The 20063-nt window shown below is 43.9% G+C and overlaps 1 protein-coding gene across 6 annotated transcripts in view; it reads left to right on the top strand.

The window, feature by feature from the left end:
• Positions 1-20063, top strand: part of LOC119660530 (mucin-5AC) — a 304327-nt gene that overhangs the window by 250767 nt on the left and 33497 nt on the right. For all 6 annotated transcript variants that reach the window (XM_038069154.1, XM_038069158.1, XM_038069157.1 and 3 more), the window contains one exon: positions 13544-13632. In XM_038069154.1, coding sequence (XP_037925082.1) covers positions 13544-13632 — 89 coding nt within the window. The remainder of the gene's footprint in view (positions 1-13543; positions 13633-20063) is intronic.

Here is a 20063-nt window from a genome sequence, read left to right as displayed (position 1 = left end):
TCCCAACATTGGGGAGGGTGCTATCTTTCATAAGACCTAGTCAAGGGTATTCAAAGGAAATCATTGACTTTTACAACACCCCCGAATGTCATGTGGAATAACGCAAGAGTAAAATGAATCTTTGAGATTTCTTTTGTGAAGGTGAAAGGGTTGAATAGAGTGGAACCATCTCATATTAGCATGACCACAGTAATCGAGAGAGATATGTTGAAGATTTTGCAGCATAGAGCAATTGTGATAAAAAAATTATCCATCCACTCAAGAACGTGTTGAAGATTAAAAGTTTTTAGATTGTCACGTACGATTGCATATCAACAATTATGTGCGGCTTGTTGACAGCAATTTCTAAAGGCGTAAATCGATGCTAAGCTACAGCAAAAGTTTGGTAATGTGAGATTCGAGAATGTATGGACTGCCTCCAGGTGGCAGCCCTTCGTATTTGGAGTCTCTTCCGTGATAGTAGATAGGTATCAATGGTTGGCTCAAGGAGACGAATTAGCGCTGTCACTGCTATGAGAAGGACGAGGGGAACGGAATCCAGCAGACTCAGATCTACAGAACCAACTGGTAACATTTACGAGGGATTCCAGCCTCCTCCCACCAGCGGTCGACAACCGGCGATGTCTGTTACGTTCCCAAAGAATTGTTTACCTAGCCTCCTCGGGAAGTGCCTGAAAATATCTCCTCTTCTCTGCAACTTCGACAATGTAAATTGTAGTGCATTCGAGTCAGACGGCCATAGACCAGTGCCTCGTACGAACTGTTGTAAAAGCTCTCACGATGGGTTTCGTTGTAGGGTGGCCCAATCTCCCTCGACTTAACACAGGTGGTAAGCTTTCCCCATCTGAGGTCAATCGAATAGCGCAAGTATACTCATTCCTTCATAGTCGCCATCAAGAAGTCAACTGCGCTTACAGCGGGACTGTCGAACGCAGAGCCCAGTCAATCTGACCATTCCCCTTTTATGTTCCTATAACCGAGAGCTTCAAGGGGGTTGACTTTGCTGCCAATATTGTTCAGCGCATCCCTCTACTGCCCCACCAACCGTCGCTGATCAGTACAAAACTCTAATAGCCGCCTGGTTGTTGTTCAGAATGAGTATGTTACACTTGTGGCTCTAATCATACCCCAGCTACCGACAGGCTTCCTGAATCGACAGCCTGAAGTACACGGGCAAATTTCGGAAGACCATTCAACTCCGCTTTAGTGTGATTAACTGAGAAAATTGAATCAACGGCTCTTCAAACCACCTTTGAACCAGTCTTTCCATACTAACTTCAGAGAAAGACAGATCGTAGTTGTTCCCCTGTATCTTCTAAACCTGATATCTAATCGATAGGTAGCATATCTGCTGCTCCTAACCTAAGGTCCAGGGTGAGCTAGCATCCCTATTATCCCTGTGTCATATTAATTCCCATTATAACACAGCGATCACTAGATAAGCCGATGCGGAATAAAATGACGCTGGTTCTGGACAAAAACTCTAATAAAGGTATGTGTTAACTCCTGCGTGACCTTCCTGTTTGCATAAATAATCATGGCGATCATTTTCTATCAGAGAGAGAGGGAGAAGACTAAATGTTAACAAATTCAACAACAATATCAGCAATTACAATTCCAACGACCTAACCGGTAACAGCCAAAATTTTTTGGAGGAGTGGTAATATAGCACGTCCACTGGTTCTCGCAACTGAAATGAAAAAAAGTTAACGAGGTTTGAGCTGCATAATTTACTCTTGCCGAGAAAAGATATTGATGCAACCGTCAACCAGTTGCCGACGCAAATCATCTCACCGGAAAGACTGGACTTCATTCGGAGGACAAGTTTATATGAAGAGAGTCTACTCAATAAATCTGGAGCAGTGTTAAACATCGCCATCCTCCAACGTAATGTTTCCATAGATGCTAAAAATGGCATAACAAAAATGGAGGAATTTCTGGATCTTATCATATAGCAGCGAAGCTCCTGGAGAACGGTCAAAGAGAAACTAAAGAAGGAGCAAGTCACTGAGCAGGCTTTAGCTTCACCTAACGGGGTGCCCTCAGGCCGCCGACCAGAAAACACGCAACCAACGTAGGCAAAACAAAATTTGCTGATTCTGATCCCACAATCGTGGAGCTAAATCAGTATCTCAGCCTTCTTACTGCCCATAGTGTTCGGATGCCCTTGCCACCACATCAGTTTGTTCAGTCGAACAATTTTGAGCACTAACTGGAAGCAGCTCCACGTAAATTATCATAGCTTGTTATGCTGTTGCTATTTGGTATTATTGACACTAGTTGATTATCGAAGCAGATTATAAGGCTCATCTTCAGTGGCCTTTGCCATGAAGCCTCATCGAAGGTACCATGGGAATTAGGATTATCCTCCAGGAGCATATATTCTAGGAGAATTCATGGAGGATAGTCTCTAGGCTGGGTTATTTGCGATTCGTTTCCTTATAGGAGTCTCATCGTGGTTGTAGGGTAGAATGGAGCTGCGACCATTGTACCCTACATTTGCGACACATGTATTAGATGGACCTCGCATCCACTACTATGAATGCTGAGCCTGCACTCAATCCAAACCACTACCGCAGTGCTAATCACTACGGAGCTCTGATTGTGATCTCTAAATTAAACCGTATCCGAAGAAGATCTTGGGATTATGCCTATACAGCAGGTACTCATATTAAAACTCAGGACTTTCATGTGGGAGCAGATTGAAGTCGTGGTGTAGTTTTATCACCAATAAAATTCATTTTTTTAAGAAGTCGGTCTAGTCCCATGATTTGATAATGAGTTTTCCTTGAACATGGGAGGATTATCATATCTGTTTTCTCCTCGTGACTATTTACCGACTATTCTTTTCTTTTCTTAGTTATAGCAAAGTGTCTTCTTAGGGGAACCTGGAAATTACTACAATGGGCATCAGAGCCACTTAATGTTTGATCAAGAATTTTCAGATAGGCACATGACCGTAGAATTGTATTAATTCAATTCCACCTCCAAATGAATAGGACGTAGACTTAGTATCACCCCGAAAATCGCAGAGGGCGTCGTTCTCCACGCTCCTGAAATACGTAGGCAGCCAATCCTTTGGCTCTGGGCTACTAGCTTCCTTCTCGGCCATCAGACGATACATGCATATATTAGGTCTTTCTTGCCCACTGCAGTCTTCACTATTTCTGACATTGTTTCTCAATATAATGCTTTCAGATTAGTTTGAAATCAAGATGTGCTCCTCAGTGCTTAACTGTTTGTACCAGCCGAATTTGCAATCCTGATAAGGTGGATGCCGCTACCTCCTTAGCGTTTCTAATGACCATAACTAGTCGAGTTTTCTTAGTGCTCACGTCTGTTTCGGAAAAACCAACAGTGGATGTTTTTCAAAATTGCGCTCAAACGTTTACGTACTATGTTCTAAACTTATTGATAATTATTACGGCTAGGCTCTCTATGGACCGGTCAAAGGGCATCTTAATAAACATTCGTCGAACCATCCACCGCTCTAGTATATAAGGAACCCAATCGATTATTAGCGAATGATTGTACGCTGTCTTGTTGCGTTACAAATCACTGGGAAAAAGCGTAGCCCAGTCTATTAGCGGTATACTATGATATATATGAATCTCGGTCCTGAGCTGTGATTTTGGATCCTGCCTGGGAAGGGCACTTCAAGCAGATGATTTGTCGTTTCTTTGTTGCTATCTGCATACTTCTTGCTCTGTAGACATATGTTACCCAGGTGCTTTCAGATCCTCTCTGTACCAATTGCAGTCCACATTTGAATCAGGCTTCAAAACTCGGTCCAGGGGTGCCCTTGTCATTCTTCTCTCTGTTGCCAACTTTAAGTTCCACTGCAGCGTGTGTTTTCTTAATTCTGGCAACCATTTTGATGCGTCACTCGAGGATCGCAGCTCGGGGTCTAGAACTGTTCTTGCCTATTGCGAAGTCGATGTGCCTGTAATATAAAATCTAGGATATCGTTCAATACTCCGCACTCTTCGAGAAGAGTCGCTACGGCAAGTTGAGCATCTGCAGTTCGACTCTCCCAGATCACCTAATACCTCTTCATTTTCGCTTCCATTATTATCAAGGTTGGCAGGAGGTATGCATCAAGATAGGCTCCTAAATTAGTTAATCTCAGGAAGGTAGATTTTGTCTAATTGATATCTTTTTTCTCCTCATGAGCTTGGTTTTGTCTTAATTTTTTTTTTTTTTTTTTTTGCGTTCACGAAAATATACAAATTTTAGAAAATACGTGAGTTTCAGCTCAACCACCCGGCGAGCATCTGAGCTAGAGTGGTTTCTCCATCGCCAGCACCACGAGGCCGTCATTTAGGTATCACTTCGTGAAGTGAGTTGGGCTTTAGGCATTCGTGCTCCTTGACCTTTGAGCTTCCCTTCTCTTTACTTCCTTCAGCTCGTTCTCTATTTTTACAGTTGAGGAGGAAACTGTATGACAGTATTCCATTGACTTCAGCATCTCTCAAGCTACAGTCTCTGGGCTCACGCTCCTCCTCAGCACTTGATCATTTTCTTTCTCTCTTTGGATCCGCCGATGTGCCACTGGATACAAGACAATTTGGCGAATTTTGGAGAACCTCTTTCTCCAATATATAAAGCTTTTGATTATTAAATTTAAAGCAGGATCTACTGGGATTACACTTTATTACAAAGCACTCCATACACTATTAATAAAATATCTCTTGCGGTACAAATACTGCCTGTAGCAATCACCGTGTCCCGTGAGCAACTTAGTAATGTGGTGGTTTCTCCGTGTTTCTGCTCAAGTTATACCCCAATGTTGGGAAACAGTCTTTGCATCCATCGAAGTTCCGACGACTCATCCCAAAGACCATGTTACTCTGACCACGTTCTCTGTGCCCTCTATATTTTCGCATGGTGAAGCACACTCATTTCATTCGGCAAAATGTCGATTAAGATCATTCCCGCCACCACCAATACTCCCTCATCCGACGTTATTATAAAGGTGCTCTTACAGCCATCAGCCGATAAAAAGAATTCATCTCATTCTTCCTCTGGGAGATTGCAAAGGTCTCCGTTCACACGGGCGACGTGTAAAGCAGAATGAACTGCACCACTTCGGCTAAAATAACCTCTGACAATATTTCGGCCATTGACATTCGGCAGCATTCTTGTAAGTGCCGCGGTGACACTAGCTGCCTTTTGACTCTCAGCCGGCTCAGTTTGGCTTCAATTATCAGCCCCAAGTACTTGGATGACACTATGTCCACCTGCATCTATTTTCACGGTATTTTCCTTTCTACGGTTCGTTATTAAGACCGCTTCCGTTTTCTCATTCGCCAGAGTCAAACCGGCCTTTTCAACTCCCACCGTCCCCAATGCGTCAAACTCCGCTTGCTGCAGCAACTACAGCCAGGTCATCAACAAAGCCTGGGACTGGAAGCGCAAACAGTCCATTATATATGACATACATGAGTTCCCGACCAAACTCATCAAACATCCAGGAGCACCTATGTTCGCCAACGCGTCTGTAATTCAGTCTTAGTTGGCGGAATTGAATGTATTTTTGACATCCAGTGCCAACACGTCTCAGCAGCTACCACAATTCAATGCGTCTTTTGCCAAACTTACCACTGTACTTATTGCATTCATCGTAGAATGGGCGCGTGGAAATCCATGCTGGCGCGGCAACAGGCCATTGCCGCTTTCGACGATTGGTTGTAATCTCTTGTAGATGTCTTGTAGATGACTCTGCCTATCGTATTTATCAGGCACATCGGATGATATGATACTCGATTTCCAGGTGCCTTACTGGGTTTGGGAAGCAGCACCAACTTATGCCTTTTCCTCAGGGAGGGTTTATATCGACAGCTTCGTACAGCTTCCTAGTGGCCTCTTTCAAGCGGCCCCGCAGTTGTCTATGCATCTCCTCTTGATCGTCGCTACCGAGTTTTGCCCTTGAGGGGATCTTAGTAACTTTTTCTATGGCTACACCGGACTCAAACGGGAAAGGAAACGTGTCCCCCTCTTTACCTGACAGGCATCTCAGGCCTCTTCCTTTAAAAGTGTATGATCTCCCAACATTCACAGACACCTCATCTAGCTCGGCCAATGCTTCGAGCAGGCCATGTCCTCTTACATTCTTCGTTCAGCTGCCTCATTCAAGAGCCCACGCATTAAAATCATCTGCTATGATTATCGACCAACGTCCTTTTGCATTGAAAACTAGATCACTCAGCATTTGCTTATACTCGTCAATGGTAGTGGTGGGTGGAGAATGGCAGCTGTATATGTGAATTAATTTCCCTTTCGCTCTGATGGTGCCTGCTTCCGGGTGTTGCGTTATTTCTTGAGAGACTTATTCTCTGCAAGCCCACAGCGCCGCTTAGCCCTTTTGGTGCTTGATCTATCACATTGACTTCGATATGACCCTTTAAATATGGTCACATTGATATCTTGGGTCTGCTTTACAGTCCTTACTGAAGTGGTCGTCAGCTCCGCATCTCTTGCATTATTTCGACCTGTCATCCACGCTAGACCATGCGTTCTGGATGTGACCGAAGTCAAGGAATCTAAGACATCCTTTCAGCGCCATCTCCTCCCTAAGAAGCCACCTAACTCAGTCCTTTATCTCCCTGCTACCAACAGTTTAAGTGCTGCTTCCACTAGTAGGCTAATGATAACGACGTTTTATCACTGATTCTTGAGGTTCATTTAGTTCGAAATCCTTTCCATGGCCTCGCTAACCTCCTCCAAGATTATATATTATCTCTGACCAACTAGCACTAATTTCAACTTCCTGTCTTGTGTTTGGCTCAAGAATTTGTTCACCGTTATACCCTTGGATTCCTTGAGCTCCAACATACGGTCTCCTTTCAAAAACCGTCTCATGCGGCAAACATTAACTCTCAAATTGGTGAGTTCTGGGTCTGCTTTCACTCTCCTACCACCGTTGGCGTCTAGTCATTCGACTCGTTTGGAGATGATAATAATTTACGGTCGTATCGTCCTCCAATTTCTTTTTTTTTTGTCGGGCTGCCACCTTTCTTCAGGCTTCTTCATCCTCTCTCCGGGATTGTCGCTATGTGAATTTCGCCAGCTGCCTCAACCATTCTCTTCACCTTTTCACTTTTTTGCGCAGACCACCACTCCGATTTGTTCCATGTAGTAGTTGAAGAGGCAGTCTCCCGTTAAGGGCTTTTATGTCCCACTTCTTAAGGCACAACAAAAATGCCACTCTAGCGGTCCCGGGTTCCGCCAAAAAAGTTTTCACCTGCCGGCAGAAGCTAAAATTTTTCCATTTGGCGTCGTGAATCCTTGCCATTTCCCCTTTCAGAATAGACTTGACAGTAGAAGGCCGGATGCCAAAAGCTGGTTCTGGTCCCGCTACTGAGGATTCAAAACCTTGGCGAGCCAGTCTGTCAGGTTAGTCTTTGTGTTGCCCTGCTTTCGTAGGCTTGTCACTTGCACAATCGTGGTTATAATGAAACTGAAGTACATTGAAAACTGAGACTGAGCGAATTCTCTATACGCAAAGGAGTGAACAGAAGGCATGCCTTCAGTACGTCAAACTTTAGATAGTGTGCTCCATTTGACTTATCCTATCTGGAATGGGGATCCTTAATTTCTCTCGGATTAAGCAGTGACTGAAATCACAATTCGTTTCGCGTATGGCGGAGACAGCCCATGAGCTTTAGTCCTAATATGTTTCTTACTAAAATTTTGACCTCGTGTCACGCATCCTCTACTTGCGCCAACTTTCTGTAAGTTAAACCGTATATGGCAAATCCATATATTATTCAAGAGTAAAAAAAAGAAAAATCTGTCTTTTTGGCTACAATTTTCTTTGTTAGGTATCGTATTTCGGGAGTCAGTTGTTCCCTTCCTCGGTGTTTATATCCTCCTGTGAATAAAACAAGGCGAAAAATAGTAATAAGTGGGAAAACAGGAAAGGACAAAGAGATCCTTGAAGACTGAGGAAAGAACTAATTTCCGAAATACGTTCTCATTTAAGAAGATACTCCTCTTTGCTTCACACTTATGTAGAAGACTAGCTACCAAATTCACTCCAAAAGAGGCTAATTGACCATCTGCTATTACCAGTAAGGACCTCGACATTTTTTTTCTTATTTTTCACCTTGCTTTCTATTTTTACTATGATAGATACTCCCACTAAGATACTACATGCACGTTACTATCCCGTGGTATCAAAATTGACCCAAATCTAATTCAAAATGTGTATTCATTGTATGCACACTTTTATTTCCACTAACTCGTTCACGTTCATCTTCAAATGAAGCTCCTTGAAATCAAACGCTAAACGTGTGCTCTCATAAATTTGTTACATATTCACTTTTATTCCAATAATAATTTTGATAAAATGTCAAACATTCATATTACCTGCTACGTGCAACATACCAACTACAGGTACTACCTGAAATCGATCACTCCATCAAACATCTCAAAACTCAATCAGAAATCAATTTAGACAAGCTTACATGCAAACAAATCTGAAATGGATATTTCCAGATCCGCAAGCACATATGCAACACATACGTGAATGGGCATGTGTACCAACAGATGTGGATAACATTCGCGATGCAACCATAAATTTCGCATTCCAACATCATATAGCATTCAAACTCGCTATCTATTAACGTAAACTTCCATTACTGGGAAGGCGATGGGTGTTGTAAGAGCTTTTCGCGTTTTTAAAATAACTGAAATAAATTTTTACGATTTCAACAAGATATATGAATATTTACATACACACATGTGTGGGGTGGTAGGCGGTAGATGTTATCTCTGAGAGAGTTTTGAAATCTTTTTTTCGAAAACTACAAGCAATGCTGTCATATTTTGTCGAGGTGTTTTGAGAAACTCCTATTGATTTATTGAGGCTTTGATAGAATCTAAATATTTTTATCAAAGAAATTTGGTTCCATGAAATTTGATGCTTGAACGATGTGTGAAATTTAGATTACCATTGTATCTTAGAAATATACATAAATTAGTATTTTATGGCAGTCGTCAGGGATTCGTTAGATTTATGGTTCTATACAGTCCTTAGGCTTCTTCACTAGTTCAGTATATGTATCTGTTTGTAACTGTCAGGCTTTTCGAAGTATCTAATACCTAAAAAATTTAGGTAGCCGATCCGGCTTCAGGCCTGTGGAACCTGTGGTAGTATTTTTGGAATGCAGACCCCAATACAGATGAATGGCTGTGATTACGGAGTGTAGTAGTTTCTGAATTTGTCCCGGGCTTAATTTTTTATAAAAATGCCATGCTTGCAGCTGCTTTTCCTACCCCGGTTCAGTTAATCCTGCGACCCTGAATAACTTTGGTACTTTGTGCTTTGTTTGATATATCTCACTCATCCCACTCAACCCTCGACTCTTCCATTCCTGGTGAGTTCGCCCAGTATAATTCCTTCATCCATCCCTCTTTTTCCTTATTGTCATGACCATCAATCCCTTGCTGATTTTGATGAAAGGTTCTCCTTCTTTCCTGGCGAGTTCAGCCGCTGCCTCATTCTTTTCTAATTCAACACGGCCTGGAAACCGTAGTATCCATGCTGGAAATAATGTCAATGTTGTTCCGAATCGCTGATACCCTGGACATTCTGAAGATTGCTTTCCTTGCCTACATGTACGTGTGAAGCTGAAGATTACTTAATACTAGAAACACCTCCAAAGATGACATAGAGATTCCACAGTAAAATCCGCATAAGCTGATCTCAGCTTGCTAGGAATATGTTCTCGACGTGTGTTTTCCAGTAGATTTTTCTCCAGTGGTCCTCCCAATGGCCATGAGAGAATTCGGTACCCCAACGAAATCGATAAGACTGACTAGGCTGACCCTGACCAATGTGCGAGGGCAGATAAAATCAGTATAATCACTCTCAAGACCATTCGACATTAACAACGGTCTACGACAAGGGGATGCCTTATCATGCATCCTCTTTAACCTGGCCCTCGAGCAAAGTGATCTGTGATGCTGAGGTAAATGCAAGAGGTACGATCCTCTTTAAGTCCACCCAACTACTGGCCTATGCTGACGATATCGACATACAAACTATCTTCATCCAGATTGAGCAGGCGGCGCGATATCTTGGGCTGCACATCAATGAAGACAAGACAAAATATATGGTGACAACATCAACACCAAAAGCCAACCAACCAACAACATCAAACCGCACTTGTCAAATGGGAAAAATAAAGATAGGAGACTACAACTTTGAGACCGTTGATAATTTCTCCAATTTAGGGTCGAAAATCACAACCGATAATAGCTACGATGATGAAATCCGCGCATGGTTGTTGACAGCCAACAGAGCCTATTTCAGCTTACAAAAACTGTTCGGCTCGAAACGTCTCACCATAGAGTCAAAGCTCTTACTGTACAAGACAATGATCTTGCCAATTGTGGATTTTCCTGCTCTAAAACCAAACAGCCGGGGAGATAAATCTCCGGCAGCGCATATCGCTTCAGCGGGTTTACTTCTGATGAGCTTTTCGAGCACTTTCCCAGCAGTGTCAAGCATACATAGTGGGCGGTATGAAGACGGCAATTCAGGGTCGCCTTTCCCTTTATGGATCAACGCAAGCCTCGCAACCTACCAACGAGCAGGGAAAATGCCCTCTTTCAGGCAAGCGTTGAATGCGCCGAGCAGTAGGTCTGGCCGGTGTTGGAATACCAGTTTGTATACCTCTGCGGGGATACAAGCGGGTTCTGGCGCCTTTTTAGTTTTTCATAGAGAGGACTGCCTGTTCCAACTCTTTTATAGAGAAAAGTGGACAGTCATCTGCGCTCTCCGCGCCGACGTCATCATCCCATACGGGGTGCGCAGGAAATAGTGCCCTTATAATGCGGTCCATCTGCTCGGCCTTAAGTGAACAGGGTTTCCGCAGAGCCCCGATTTTTCGGGTTACCAGTTTGTAACCGAGTCCCCACGGATCCCCATATACCTCGTCGGCCAGATCTTGCCAGCAGCGAGCTTTGCTCTTGTTTATTGGGCTGCGGAGTCTCCTTTTGGCTGATTTATACTCCGCCATTATAGAACATGCCTCCTATCAGTCGCCTAGACGTTGTGTTAAGCGGCGGAGCCTGTGACGCTCCTTCCGGGATTCTGCGATTTCCACTGTCCACCAATACATGGAAGGTTTGCCGCGCCTCGATGCCTTCCTGGGCATGGAGACTCCATAGACTATCGTTATCAAGTTCATAATTGAATTTACGACAGTGTCAACTGCGGCGCTACCGCCCCCAGGAGTACCCTCCAGCGTGGTCCCACTTGTTCCCAGAGTTTCGACAGACTTCCCGGTGTTCACTTTCGCGACGTTCCATGCACAGAAAGATCGCCGGGGTGGCGCACACCGAGAGTTTGTGTCTACAATTTCGGAAGCAATGTATCAGTGGTCACTTGCCGATAAGTCTTTCAGAACTCGCCACTCGTCCACCAGCGACATCAGTGATTCCGACGCGAAGGTTACGTCTGAAATGCTTCCCTCGTAGCCGGGCGCCAGAACGTTGGGGTGGATCCGGTGTTTAGAACTACCAGTCCTGTTCTTGCCGCCATTTCCAGAATTCGTTTCCATCTGGAATCTGTGTAAAGCATACCCCATTCAAGTGCCCTAGCATTGAAGTCACCCCCGACCAGGATCCGCCCATCCGTGCCTAAGATAGCGTCCTCCAAAGCATCAAGCCTCCGACGAAAGCCCGGCATCGTCTCATTCGGCGTAAGATAGACACTAAAAAACGTTATATCTGAACACCGAATCCAGACAAAGCCGTCCCCTCCTCTTTGGGCAAGAACCCTAAGGAGGGTGCCGTCCCGAACCCAGTTGCCAGCGGTACCTGATATGTCAGGGTGCTATGAAACTGGGCCCTTGTTTTGGTACTGCTCACTGATGAGTACTAAATCAGCTTTGGTCTCCACAGCGAACTGCGCTAGCAACTCGTGAGCGGTTGCACTGCGGTGCATATTGATTTGTAGGATGCGAATCATGTTGACCGTATCCTAGCTCTTTCCAGTTCTGCTCTGAAAACTGGACACCGCCTCGATCCCGCAGTGTGTGCAATGCTCTCATCTGTCGCGGCACGGTCCCTGCATAGGATGCAGCTTTCCTTTTCATTGCAGATGTTCGCTTTATGGCCTGCCTCACCGCATTTACGGCTTGTTGCCCTTCTGTCAGGTCCCCGACAGTTTGCAGATGTGTCTCCATAATCTAAACATCTGTAACATTTGGTTGGGGCGGCCCGGATTCGTATCCTACACACCACCCAACCAATTTTTATTTTCCCGCTGTTTAGAAGCTTCCTCGCGGATTGGTCGGCAACTTCCACCACAGCGAGTTTTTGGCCTCGGAAGTTCGCAGAGGTGATACCAATTCGGAAATTGGTTATCTCCGGACATTCGCGTTTGATGGCCTCTTCTACCAGATCTAGACTGAGTAAGAATGGAAGAACTTAGTGGAGGAGCGAACGTAACTTCTGATAGAATGGTATAGAAGGTGCTGAATGCTTGGAAGCACATTAATTAACAGAGGAGGAGGACCTAGCTGATTTTCGCCAGAGCTGAGTTTAGGCCTTCGAAACTCGCTGTGCGAAAGTTAATTAGGCTTGTGAAAGTCTGGGGAGTAAGGTCGGGTGATCTGAGCATCAGACTTGGGAGCATGATAATGGGTATCAGGGTCAACGTAAGAGAGGACATGAGAGGACTGGTCAAATAACGCACAGGAATTTTGTAGGTCATAACATGAAGAATATGGTTTAAGTGACTTCTAAGAAGGTTAAATTGGAAGGCGGCACAGCTGTTGATGAAAGTGGATAACAAAAAGGAACGGTGGGAGGAGGTATTGGGAAGGAAAAGAAGACTGGGAGTACTGGGCCAAATCTTCGTACAGAAGGGGGGCTGAGGCTGGGAAAATATTCATAGGATATGATAAACATACGTTTTGCAGGAGAGAAGGGGGAAAAGATGGTTTGGGGGCACTTCTGTCGGTTGACTTGCCAAATGCAGGGCAGTTTCTGCCACAACAAAGGTCAGTGCAACCTTCGAGGCGCTCGGAATCTAAAATCCTAATGCAGATGACGTGTTTGGGGCATAGTGCGTTCTCCCATGATCTTCCGAGTAGTTGCACTACATCTTCATTGGTAGATGATGTATTGATGCTCATACCGAAGAGGACAATTTTCTCTTCATCGTCCGTAAAGTTAAGTGCCACTTCCTCAAATGTTTTCTGACTAATTGTAAAAATCAACATACGCGATCCTACTGGAGTCCTAACAGCAACCTGACGTGGAAAGTCTCCTTCCTTCTTCTCCTTTATGATCGAATAGGATGTACACCTACACCATGAGGTATAATTAGTGTGAAATATTACCTCCGAAAGTGGAAGTAAATGATCTTTTTGACGACTTTTTGAACCGACAAAGCCCCTCGCCTCTCGAGTAAGTAGTTCCTCCCCCCAAACTATTTATTGCTATTGAGCAAAATTCAATCTTTATTCCACATTATGTTTACCTAATATTCCAAAACTCATCATTAACAATATTTCTTTTATTGCAGACAAAACCACTTGTAAAGCCAGCGCAACAAACACACACAACACTTCAACGACACATACGGAGCTCCTCCAAAAATGTCTATATTCCAAGGTGAGTTCTTGAGTTTCTTAAGTAAATCGAAAAGTTACTTCTTCTTTTTCATAATCATTCACAATTTTCTCAAGTCCCAAAGAATTTTTATCTTCTGAGTGTGACGCGCCTCCCATATAATTCCTGCACTTACTCGTATATGGTCGAAGTTGGCGAAGCTCACGTAGGAGAAACAATAATATTGTTCCGCACAGCCATGGACTATGTAGAACTGTACGTATGTACACATGTAGGTGTCTTACTATCTTCATTTCACTTAAACTTCGCAGCCAGGAAAATTTATGCAAAAATTAAGTGTTCGGGAGTATGTACGTCTGTACACTTTCCCTTAAAGAAAATTCTCGTATTTTAAACTTTTTACTTTTCGCAATTGTTTGCAATGCGGAATTGTAAAGTTTCCCGCCCCTGCACTCTGGATGAATAAAATAAATGTGTAAATTTTCCTCAAACTTTTTCCAGAGAATCCTGTTATTTTTTTTTTCTTTTTCTTCTGGAGCACTTTTCCAATGGAGTAGCTCCGACAGGGGCTTTTCCGGGGGAGAGAACACGTTGGAATGAGGAAAAGTACGTGGGAAGATTGCGGCTGAGATTCGTACGTATCTAGAATTTCTGTTGACGGAAACAGACAAAAATGAAGAATGTGAACAACTTTTCAGCTCTTAGAACTTTGCTCGTAAATAAGAATGGTGAATGGCATAATTAGAAACATGCGCTTTCTTCTTTCTCAATGACATCCGTAGTCGGGAACAGTGTAATCCGGTTGAAGTTGTTACGAAGCGTAGACCAACTTCCTGCATTTTTACTTTAGCTTCAGGCAATTTAACTCGGATAACATGCACGGAAACATACATATGTGGAAGCGTAGCAAATATTCACTTGCAGTCAATTTAAGGGAGCACATTCCATTAAGTAAATTTTCGTTAGTAAGAAAGCTTACTAACAGTTATCGCGTACCCAGCGTGTTTATTTCCGGTAAGCTATGAGTTGCACATAACTAGGAAAATTGAGTCAAATTAAGAAGATTCAATGGACTCTGTACTCAGATACATCGTTTTTTGTTTAGAATTCTGATTGAATCACAATTTTATCCAAATCTTTTGTTTTTAACTGAGCTGAAAATCTTTAAAAGCACTGACCCTCCTGCCTCACCGAATTTAGCTCAGTCTAACTAGGTTCTCTTTCTATTGAAGGCACACATAACCCTTGCTGATATCCTTGGCCAGCTAGATTTTTCTGCACTCCTCCTGGGCTCCATTGCAACTTGGACCTTAAACCTGTAGAGGAGGTGGTATACTGCAGTTTCCATGAAAAGCCGGGTTTGATATCAACAAGAGATCGGCCTGTAGACTCATTCTGCTCATAGATCTCTCCTTTTTTTCGCTGTTAATCTACAATGCTTGAGAATTACAGTTGAGTTGGCTCCACTCCTCCAATAACGAATGCTGCTTCATCTTCCACTATCTTGGAGGCAGCATTCACCTTTATCGCTGCCTCCAAACTCGCAATGCGAAAACCAATATAGAATTGATCGCATTTCAATCCTCCTGGCATACTTACATCCTCCAGAGAAAATTTTCCGGTGATAGCATTTCCCCTGGAGTTTCTTCTACGTGTCGCTTTTCTTTCACGAGCCTCGGGCATTAGAAGAATACGTGTGCTGGTTCCTCCGAGGCGTCATCGCAATTAGCACAATCAGGTAAGGTGCCCAATTTCTACCTGTAGGAGTACTAACGCTATCCTCGATGGCTCATGAAAAACGTGAGTGAGATTATAATTGATCCCAACATGCTTCCTCTCCTGCCACTCCCCGATGCCAGGGGTCAACCTGTATGTCCAACTACCCCTTTCTGGTTGGCCTCATCGCTGTTGTCATCTACCTATAGATCTCTCTCCTTCTGACTTTTTCACCAGCGATAAAAAAGAGATGGACTTGACGTTATATTGGGTTGGCGAAAAAGAAATGTCGTATTTGTGATCGAAATTTGACGCTTTATTTAATATACTTAGAATTATCCGATTTAAGTCAAATATGCACCGTTCTGTTCGCAAACTTGGTCCCATTTAGAAGGCAACTTCATTATCCCCTCATTATTTCCGAAAAACTCAAACAGCCCGTTTTCGCAAGCTTCTTTTGAGGCCAAATTAGTAGCACCAAGAGTGTTTTGCATGGACCGGAAGAGATCAAGGAATCACTTGGTGTCAGGTCCGGACTATACGGTGGGTGCGATAGGACATCCCATCCGAGCTCCCGTAGCTTCTGGCGGATCATCAAAAATGTGTGAGGCCGAGCGTTGTCCTGGTGGAACACAATACCATTCCTATTGACCAATTCTGGCCGTTCCTGGTCAATCGCCTGCTTCAAACGGTCGAGTTGCTCACAGTAGAGGACCGAATTGAGGGTCTGGCCATAGTTGAGCAGCTCATAGTGGATGACTCTCTTCCAATCCCACCAAACACACAGCAAAACCTTCCTGGCCGTCAATCCAGGCTTGGCGATGGTTTGGGCCACTCAGGTAGTAAAAACGTAAAATATGACGAATTTCTTGCTTGGTGGACTCCATCATTAACGCGCTATAACTTGAGACTGAAACGTACGATCACAACACTGTCAAAAGACACTTGTAGCACAGATTGTCGTCTTCAAATCGCCGTATAGTATGACCCGTTGCGATAAGAACAACACAAGATATGTTTAAGTGTCGCCATCTATTGACAAAATACGACATTTCTTTTTCCCCAACCCAATATATGTTCGCAATCTCGTCTGCCAAAATGACATCATTCACGAGATGATAAATGCCGCATAATCTGAGCCGATCCTGTAGGAAGAGCACATCCTTAGGGCGCTCAGCTTATGCGGGTTACACAAAACAAACGGGATTGTTTCCTAAACTGGGATTGCATACAGCAAGATGGAATTCACTACCGCACTACCGCAAGTATGCCGCGGTCCTCCTACATTCAACATCATTCTTGCTGTAGTCATATTGATGCTGGATGCTTTGTCGGAAGTAACTTTATGTCGTGCTTATAATTGAGCCTTATATCTATCACCACTCCCAAATAGTTAATGGCCGGCTTAGAGGTGATGATGCGATTCCCAATAATTTCTCTTATGGCGCTTGGTGATGAGGATCGCTTCCATCTTTTCCTACGGAAGTGTCAGCCCAGCGCTCTCTAATCATGTTTTGATTGCACTGATTGTTTCACATCAGTGCCACTCAGCAACTCGGAGATGCTTTGCGACCCCAACTAGTGCTATGTCATTAGCGTAACCCACCGCCTAGGCCTACTTCGAAATCAGAAGATTAAGTACATAATTGTACATGATGTTTCACAGCAGTGGACCTAGTATGGACCCCTGTGGTACACCTGAGGGTACAATGTACTCCTGGGCTCCTACATTGGTGTCATTACAGAACACCTGTTCTTGCAAACAACAAGCGAGGTATTTAGAGACACCTTTCGACATTAGGGACTTTTGTATAAGCCTCCAATTGGCCAAATTAAATGCATTCTTCATGTCCTTGGTCAACACCGCGTAATATTTGCTCGTAGTACCCTTTCCATGAATTACATTTTCGGCCAAGCAAGTTACCAATTTGATGGCATAGATGGTTGATTCGACTGTACGGAACACACACAACCGATCTGAAAGACTCAACAATCTCAATCTCGACAATCGAGGGCAACATATTACAGATTAGTCGCTTCAACAGTTTACCCATAGTATCAGAAGACATATGGATCTGTAAGAGAATGGCTCACCTGAATGTTTTCAAACTTTAGCCAGCTATATCAGCTTCTGCTGCTTCCATGTTGCAGGAAATATCTTTTGGGCACCTTCGCTTCGAACAACTTAGTGAACTTAGTGATATTACATCCAGGTACGGAGCTTTGTTGTCGCCTATTCTGCTGCAGATCTCCAATAGCATACCTGTGGTTACTGCAGGAATTGCCACCCCATTCAGAGATCTCTCAAAGGTCAGCGCCCACCTCTTGCTGTGGGAACAACTCCTGGATAATTTTCAACAACAGAATGAGGCAGGTGATCTGTGGGGATGACCGGCCTCTGAATTGTCCCATCACAACTCTATCGGCGCTTCCGCTGGCGCTTCGTCCCCTTGCATCGTGAACAAGGTTGTCCAATATGTCTTGAAACTCACGAAATATGAGACGGGGTGGGGCATAGCAACTGCGCACGAACACGCCGCTTAGTTTTGTCCACACAAAGCCACTGGCCCATTGACTTATGATGCATTGTATAGCTTGCATACCGCAACCCCATTTCGAAGATCCACTGGTCGGGTCTGTGATCCATGCGCCCCCATGAAGGTTCCTGTATGGTTCACTTACGATGGCAACCTCCATGTCAGTCTGTGTCAGTGGATGGTTTGTCTAAGTAAATCCTGAGCGGCTTTGCAACGATTGAGGTTTATTTCGATAAACCGCTTCCAAACGGAAACATAACATATTTTACTTAGTAAAGCCGCTATTAAAGACTAAGAGTTGCGATTTCCATGGTCAAGATCAAAATGAAAAGAATAAAGGGGACAGGATAGGTCGGCAAAGTGCACAGACGAGGTTTTGACTTCGCTACCTATGTGAGTGGAATATACTCGCACTTCCCAGGTGCTGATTCCACGTGGCATTGGGTTACAGTCTGTGCTAAATTGCTAAATTGAGAAAAATTTACTTGTCCTACAACAAAACTCCAATATCTGAGCTTACAGGTAAAAGTACCAGAAGGGGGTATTGCCAGACTCGTCCTACCTTATAATATGTACCGCCGATGCTGCTGAGAGGAAGGTAGCGGCATGCATTTCCTCTGCAGATGTTCACTTCCTCCACACTCTGGAAAACCCATCATCAACGGAACGACAACCGGTGTCCGGTCCTGGTACAATGAAAAATTCCGGATGCTTTGGTCTTACGCCTAGGTTGACTAGTTCGTTCCAATCAACAAATTCTTACCATCTTGGCAGATTCCTGCGCTTCGGCTCTTGCCATAGATATTGCAACTTCCGGGCAGGGACCTTTTTGTCCATTTGAATTAAGTGCCACGGGCCACAACAGTCTGTGGAGTCTGCCTGCACCACTTTCAGCTCCTAGTAAGTTCAAGATGAATATAGGCTGCAAAGATAAGTTGACGGAGGAAATATTACCATTTCTATATTCTTAGTAGAAATACATAAAGTTAGAAGAGAGTGGTGAACGAAAGCGAATACATTTTATTGGGGGTCCAATCATCAGAAGTCTTCCCGAATCACCTCCAGTAGTTAATTTAATAAGTGGTCACACTGCATTGTGAAGTATAACAAGCATCGTTCGAATTTTTCTGATCTCAGAGTACCTGCCCAATTGAAGCCTTTCTGGTGCACAGATGCCCTATGAGTTGGTGTTTAAGGATACACTCAAAGTCTCTCCTATTTGCCGTAAAAGGCCACTAAAATGGATAGAAATTTGTGGACTAGTAACCTGCAAATTTTGACATTTTACTGTCACTGGAACGGCAACAACGCCTCGGATAGGGACTGACCTCATGGCAACGACCTTTCGCTGTCAAAAACGGACTATGATTGGTTTCTGCAATGTGCGAACGTTTTTCGACAACGGTGATGGGAATCCTCACAATGCTTGCTTTGTACAACTTGAATCCGGTGTCGAGCTGTTTATGACGGCTATTTCAAGTCGCGCTCCATTTACCTGGGAACCGGTTTCTGACAGATTGCAAGATTCCGGCCCAAATTAAGGAGGACCACAATTGTATAGGGCTATGTACCAAAGGAGACGTTCGAACAATTACAGGCAGTTTAGGAGAATCTTCCTAAAGATGAAATTATGATCGTGATCGACGATTTGTATACAAAGGTGGGCTCTGACAACACCTTTCTCGGGCATGTGATGGAAAAGCACGGTGTTGGAGGTAGATTGTGAATTTCTACAGCTTCCACTGCCTTGTCATTGGTGGCACATTGTTCGAGCACAGAACTTGCCATAAGGTCAGTTGAGTTTCAACAAACTGTTGTGTCCGCCAAAAGGGGGGGGGGGGGGGGGGAACCGAGATCTTTCCAAGAGAGTGGAAGAGGGGGACGATGATTAAGATTTGAAAGATGGGTACCAGTTTTAAGTTTAACAATTTTAGGGGTATTTTAGGCTCCCTATCGCGGTTGGGGAGAACCACTCGAGACGTACAAACTGCCTTCATCTAGATCGAGCAGGCGGCGATTGAGGCGAGATCTTGGGCTGCACATCAATGAAGGCAAGACAAAGTATATGGTGGCAATGTCAGCACCAAAAACCAACCAACCTACAACATCAAACCGCACTGGTCAAACGGGAAGAGTAAAGATAATGAATACAACTTTGAGACCGTTGATAATTTCTCCTATCTAGGTTCGAAAATCACAACCAATAACAGCTACGATGAT

The sequence above is a fragment of the Hermetia illucens genome, chromosome 6 (genome assembly GCF_905115235.1).
Source record: "Hermetia illucens chromosome 6, iHerIll2.2.curated.20191125, whole genome shotgun sequence".
NCBI lineage: Eukaryota > Metazoa > Arthropoda > Insecta > Diptera > Stratiomyidae > Hermetia > Hermetia illucens.
This window is presented reverse-complemented; position numbering and strand designations above follow the sequence as displayed.